Source organism: Oryzias melastigma, linkage group LG16 (genome assembly GCF_002922805.2).
Source record: "Oryzias melastigma strain HK-1 linkage group LG16, ASM292280v2, whole genome shotgun sequence".
Taxonomy (NCBI): Eukaryota; Metazoa; Chordata; class Actinopteri; order Beloniformes; family Adrianichthyidae; genus Oryzias; species Oryzias melastigma.
The window spans coordinates 28,081,109-28,087,844 of NC_050527.1; the positions used below are offsets into that span (position 1 = coordinate 28,081,109).

General features: G+C 51.9%; 2 protein-coding genes across 8 annotated transcripts in view; both read right to left on the reverse strand.

Moving 5' to 3' along the window:
• Positions 1-6,736, reverse strand: part of sostdc1a (sclerostin domain containing 1a) — a 441,057-nt gene that overhangs the window by 88,888 nt on the left and 345,433 nt on the right. The window lies entirely within an intron of this gene.
• Positions 388-6,525, reverse strand: LOC112136599 (acidic leucine-rich nuclear phosphoprotein 32 family member E). 7 transcript variants are annotated; one of them, XM_024258410.2, is made up of 7 exons: positions 6,296-6,513; positions 4,878-5,027; positions 2,352-2,474; positions 2,133-2,280; positions 1,750-1,871; positions 1,579-1,679; positions 388-1,126 (listed from the first exon to the last, which is right to left on the reverse strand). In XM_024258410.2, exons 1-7 carry the CDS (start codon positions 6,347-6,349, stop codon positions 1,063-1,065), a joined length of 762 nt encoding a protein of 253 aa, XP_024114178.2. In that variant the 5' UTR covers positions 6,350-6,513; the 3' UTR covers positions 388-1,062. The 7 variants fall into 7 exon arrangements, with proteins under 7 accessions (XP_024114178.2, XP_024114179.2, XP_036071694.1 ...); XM_024258411.2 differs by having other exon boundaries at positions 1,610-1,679; positions 6,296-6,497; XM_036215801.1 differs by lacking the exon at positions 6,296-6,513 and adding an exon at positions 6,013-6,166.

Genomic DNA, 6,736 nt, shown 5'->3' on the forward strand with positions numbered 1-6,736 from the left:
ATGGAACATGGAGGGAGGGGGGTTACTCTGTCCAGTTCTTATATACAGTCTATGGTCAGATCATGTGACAGGAAGCTGGTGAGAACATAGCCGTGATCCGGCAGGAGCAGCTGCAGGGGTCGGGCGTGTCCTGACAGCTGATTGGTTCATGATTACACAGGTGCTGTCTAAATGATGAGCGGGAAGGTGCAGGCGTGCGACACCTGCTCAGGTGTGTACCTCAATGAAAGTGATCCTTTACTCATGCTCAGAATGGTCATGTTAGACCACGCCCCCTAAAACCGCCGCAGCTCCCGAGGTTGATCTAACTGATTGGTCCGTTTCACTAACCACTCCTCCAGCGGCTGGAAGCTGCGGCCTGAAAACAGAGTTGCCATGGTAACCACACAGAGGGGGAGGGGCTTCCTCAAGTTTTATTCAGAAACAACAAACAGGAATATAAAAATAAACCGTCGGGGAGCGAACCAATTCGCTTCTCATCCACATGGACCACAGACCCACAGGAACCGGACCAGCGCCCAACCCAAAGCAGCAGGTAGGTGCAGGAGGGTCGAGGGGGCGGGGCTTATTTAACAAGTTCTTTGAAAAAGTTTGAAGCTGGAACCATAAGTCCAATCAGGATCTTTATGTCTCTGAACAGAACATCTCCGTGGTAACAGCAGCTGAGGCTCATGGGAAGTGTAGTGGGTTCAAAGGTTGGACTGAGGGGATGGAGGGGTTGTCTCTGGGTCGGTTCTGATCCATCTGAACGGTTCAGCTCCTCTGGAGGCAGTTCTAATTGGATCTAGGGCTGGGAAGTGGCACCACCTGCTGTTCTGCTGACCAACAACCAAGGCACCGCCAGAACTCAGCAGAACCTTGATCTGGATCCAGGTGGAACCTGAGGTCCATCACGTCCAGCTGGATCTGCTGCACCCTGTTACCACGGGAACGGGTGTCATCTGCCAGCAGCAGAGTCCTGATCTCAGAGCCACATGCCCCGCCTGCAGCCTTAGGCCACGCCCAGACCGGGTCACGGGGGTTGCAGGTGCAGGGGGGGAAGGTGGCTACTCGTCTTCATCTTCATCCCCCTCGTCTTCTGCGTCCCTCTTCCTCTTCTCCCCCTGACCTGGAGCTGCAGCTTCGTCTGCGGAGAACCAGAGGGGCGGTCAGACAAACGGGGGTCACATGACCTCTACATGCAGTCGTGGACGCACAGCCACTGCTGCCACAACCAGTTTACCCAGAATGCCGAGGGACGGCTTCCCCTGAAGGAGAAAAGCCCACCATCCTTTCTGAGAGACCACAACCCAATCCCACAATCCTTTGCAGACATTCTAGGGTTCCGTCAGTGAAGAACCAGAGACGAGCAGATGTAGATGTTCTGCTCCAGAGTTCTGGGGAAGATCCTGGAGCAGAACCGCTGAGCAAACAGCCCAGGATTTGAACCTTTTCCTGTCCAGGATTCTGTTCATGCTAGCATGACGCAGCAGGAAGTGTGGGTTTTGTAGTCCCTTCATTTGTAGTTCACCACAGAGTGATGACATCTCTGCAGAGAAGGCGGAGCATGCTCTGTTGAGCTCCGCCCCCTCCACCCACCTGCGCTCATGAGGGGGGGTAACAGTCTCACCTCCATCCTCATCTTCGTCCTCTTCCTCCTCCTCCTCTCCCTGAACATAGTCTCCATCGTCATCTTCATCCTTTAACAGGAACAGGAAGCTGCTCACTGAGCTCAGTCACCCCCCACCCCACCCCCGACCAGTGACTCACCTGGATGCCCTCCTTCATCAGGTAGGACAGGCCCACTTCGTCTTCCTCTCCTTCAGAGCCTTCGTCTTCATCATCTTCCTCCTCTCCATCATCCCCGTGTGGACCGGCCTCCTCCTCCTCATCTGGAAGAGAACCAGAAGCTGCGGTTACCTGGTCACTAACCAGAACCATGTAAACAGTCTGACCCGATCAGACTCATTCGGATCAACAGTTCTGATGGAGTCAGGAGGATTACGCTGATTGTTGATGATGAAACGGACGAGAACATAGAATCCTGAAGACGTGATGCCAGAGATGGAACCGACTGGACCTTCAGGTCAATAGTTGTGTAGCAGAACCAGCAGAGCGGGTTCTGCCCTCCAGACCGTGATGATGGAGCTCACCGTTGTCGGACGCCTCGTTGTCCTCCTGGTCGAAGCCGTCCAGGTATGTGAGCTGCGGCAGCAGCTGGAAGACGCGCTCCCTGTAGTCGTCCAGAGAGGAGACGTCGCAGCCGTACAGGTCCAGACTCTTCAGGGCCTTCAGGCCCTGCTGCAGGTCACATGACATCAGCGTGAGCGCCGCCGCTCTCCCGGGAGGACGCGAGGAGGACGTGGACTTACCAGCGGCTCCAGGCTGCTCAGCTCCTTCAGCTTGTTGCTGCTGAGGTTGAGGTGGGTCAGACCCGGACACTTCTCCACCAGCGCGTTCAGACCACCACTGATGGCGTTCTCACTGACCTCCAGCTGAAACACAGCAGCCCGGCGTTAGAGCTGTGGCAGCAGGAACCAGGAACCAGTTCAGTTTGTGTGTACCTCAGGTACCAGTCGGAATTTTCATTTTCATGCACTTCCATGTTGGTGTACGGCGCAACTTTGGTGAATTTATGGTGTAAAGTTTTCAAATGAATGTAGTTACTTTTTGCTAATGTTAAAGTCATTCTTAAATAAAAATGTAGGATTTGATGAATGGACTTAAATAAAAATGCAATTAAAATAAAGTACATGAATTCACTGTTAAATAGGGAGGTTGTTAGTTAACTGAAGCACTTAAAATTATGTATAAACTATTATTGATTAAAGTTGTTTATTGTTATTCTGTCATAGAATTTGAATTTGTAGATATTTATTGCCATTATTATTGTGTTTTAAGGTTTTTACCTATTGACTGCTGACTGACCAAATAGAAAATGGTAAAGATTGGAAAAATAATCTCAAGTGTGAGTCTGAGTAAATCAACCTTCATTTTTGGGATGCTCCGCCCTTTCCAAGTGAGGGAAAAGTGCACAAAAAAAATGAAGAAACAGTTGACAGAGGCTGTAAAACATTACATTCATCATCCTTTGGAGGTAGATAGCTGTTACCACTTGAATTATTTAATCTTTGTTCTGTTGTTTACAACAATTCTGCACTAAGTAGTGTCACTGCTGATCATGTTTACTGTTGTTAACATTCAATCTGACCGATAATTCCAATTTGGTTGTAGTCAATGCTCGTCAAAGACACAGTATTACTGATTTCAGTAATGTTGCACAAAAGTGTCTATAATTTGTTGCACAAAATAAGAACAGTAGTTTATTATGATTGTGTTTAAGCTTAAAAAGATAAATGGAGATATATTTTCCACAAAACATGTTCTTCTAAATAATGTTGGTTATTAGAGAGGGCCTCAATCACACACATTCACTCTCACATTCACACCTAGGGGCAATTTAGAGTCACCAATTAACCTATGAAGCATGTTTTTGGACGGTGGGAGGAAGCCGGAGTCCCCGGTGAAAACCCACGCATGCACGGGGAGAACATGCAAACTCCACACAGAAAGGTCCCAGCCGGGATTTGAACCGGGGCCTTCTCGCTGTGAGGCAAGAGCGCTAACCACTGCGCCACCGTGCAGCCCTGTATTATTTTGTAATTTTGTAATTTTTTTTTTAACTTATGCACAAAACATATTGTACGAGTTACAAATCAACACGCACAAATCGGATTGAGTCTATTTTCTCTCTGTCCAGAAAAATGTCTTAAACTCTGAAGATGATGAAAACTTCACTGAAGAAGTTACCGGAAGTCTGAACTTCACACACAGAGAGCGATTAGGTAGAAAACAGTTACTGGAAAGTCATCTCTTTCCTTGTGTTCTTACAGCACTAGAAAATGCAGTCTGTCCTCTTTTATGGATTGGATCAACTTTACTTTTATTGCTCTTTAAACATCTTAGCAGTATTACACCTTCTTTTTCTCTGACCTTTAGGTCGTATGAACCGTCACGGACCCAGAGATCCTCCAGCTCTGGTCTAACCATTCTGACTGTGAGACCAAGAGCTACAGAGGAGCATCTCTTCAGCATCACGGCCGAGGTTTATGGAGGGTTCTGCTGGAGGAGCTGAGAGCAGACGGTTCCGAGAAAAGTCCAAGACTCATCGCTGTAACCCGGCTATCAGCTCGATTTAGTGTCATAGTTATTCTGTATTTTATTATCCCTTCTGCTCTTTGGGGTCCAGATGACTCCGCCCACATATTGATGCGATTCCTTCCATGACAAATGTGGACAAAGGTGGACATGATTTTATGTCTGCCATGGACATTAGTGAAACTCAAGAATCAATGTGTTGTGGGGTCCAGATGACCCAAGCCAAGGAGAGCGGAAGGGTTACGTTCTATGATGGAACACTTGGTTATTAATAACCGATTTAAATATTCATTATTTTAATGTTGTATTGATCTTTATCAATATGCAAATTCTTATGAGCATTTTGATAATTAAATTATTATTTCCAGAGTTCCTCAGTTGGATCCTCCCCCTGCAGGTCAGCTGGTTTTCAGCCGCTGCAGACGGGGAACCCGCGGCTGCACACGGAGAACCCGCGGCTGCAGACGGAGAACCCGCGGCTGCAGACGGAGAACCCGCGGCTGCACACGGAGAACCCGCGGCTGCAGACGGAGAACCCGCGGCTGCAGACGGAGAACCCGCGGCTGCAGACGGAGAACCCGCGGCTGCAGACGGGGAACCCGCGGCTGCAGACGGAGAACCCGCGGCTGCAGACGGGGAACCCGCGGCTGCAGACGGGGAACCCGCGGCTGCACACGGAGAACCCGCGGCTGCACACGGGGAACTCGCAGGTGCTCCACCTTCAGAGATGGCGTCCTCACCTTCTGCAGTTTGGGCAGCGGCGGCATCTTGGCGAGCGAGCTGAGGCCGACGTTGGCCATGCTGAGGACCTCCAGCTCCGTGAACTCCTCCGACAGACCCTCCACCTCACCGTCGCTGCAGCGGCAGTTATCCACCACCAGCTCCCCCACCTGCAAGCAGACGGCAGCTGAGCACACCTGCAGCCCACATGCCACGGAACGCTCGTCCGGCGGCTGGTCCGGGCGTGACCCAGCACCGGTCCTCACGTATCGGTACCGGCCGGGATCACCGTACCTCAGTTTCTGCTCCAGGGAGGTTTAGATGTGACATTTAGGTGGACACGTTCTACCAGGAGAGTTTTTGGTCTCCATGTCATGTGATCATAGCAGCCAATCAGACGTCACTCACTGTGCAGCCTCACTCAAGCTTCCTGAGAACTCAGACAACAACGCCGCAGCTGATTGGACGATTAAGAGAGTTTGGTTTCCTTTTTCCTGAACCGCAGTACCGGGTCATCAGTAACCAGTTTTTGGACACCAGCACCACAGTCCATCAGGAGGACGGCAGGCGTTTGATGGAAGCCACAGACCTGGACCTGTGATTACAAACCAAACCGGGCCGGGATCTTCAGGAACAACGCAGAGGGTTTGAGTCCAGAGAGGTCCAAATGTTTGTAGTGTTCTGTTTGTAACATGACAGGTTCTACCAGAACACTAAGCTCCATCACTGAATGAAACCCAAGGAGGAGGGTCAAGTGATGGTACCCCCCCCCCATGCGGAACCTGTCCGAACCTACCTGTCCGAACCTGACTTCTGCACGACAGAAAAAGCAGACGGACCGGGATCGGCTCCCCTTTCCGGGTCCAGGATCCCGCCCCGGTGTCGGTCCAGGTCTGAGGTTCGGGCAGCTCGCGGACGCCCGTGCTTGACTGACCCAACATCAGGAACATGGACCGAACCGGCCCGGATCCCCAGACCCGAAGAATGTGTCGCAAAAGCCAGCCGAACCAACGTCTGTTCTCCGAGACTCGACTGCGCACGCGCATTTAATGTGGGCCGAACCGACTCCCCGCCTGGGGGCGTAGGCTGTGGGAAAGCCAAGCGGCGTCGGAACCTTTCCGCAGAACCGACCTTCGTCGGGACGGGAACACCCACCCCCCATCATCGGGACCGCGCTCCCACGGCGGGAACTCCCCCCGCCGCGCGCAGTCAGCAGAGCCGACCGAACCTCCGACCCAAACGGCTCGGCGGCTCCCCTGAACTTTTCCGCGTTAGCTAGCTAGCTGGAGCTGCCGCGAGGAAAGCGCGCACGTGGAGCGAGCGGGAAACGGAGCTCCGCGTTTCCGCGCGGCTGTGAGGCTCGTGCTAAGCCAACGGAACGCGCGCGCGTCTTCCCCGCTTAGCTACCGATGCAGAAAACTGCGGGATTCTCACGCACCTCGGCGGGACTTCGGTTTCGGAGCTCGAGGCTGATCCTCTTCTTCATCTCCATGACGAAGCGCGAGCACGGAGAGTAGCAAAACAAAAGGAGAGGCGGCGCGCGCGCGGCTCTGTCCTCTGTCGCGAACACGCCTCCACGCGCATCTTCAAAGGCTCTGCGTCCACGCGGGATTTGATTGGTTCGGTCTAAGGGGAAACTGTAGAGGCTCCGCCCGCACAACATACGATTCAAAACTCCGAGTCCCCATTGGTCCGGACGTCAGAGCAGACCAATGAGAATGCGAGAATAGAAAGTTTCAAAATGTTTAGGCTCCGCCCCTTTCCTAAGAAACGGGCTGATGCCCCAAGTCCTTGAAGAGCGAGTCAGGTCAGAAGAGATGCTCTTGTTAGACTGACCAGGTTTTCTGTCTTTTAGTTTTACTCATGTTTGTAGGTGGTT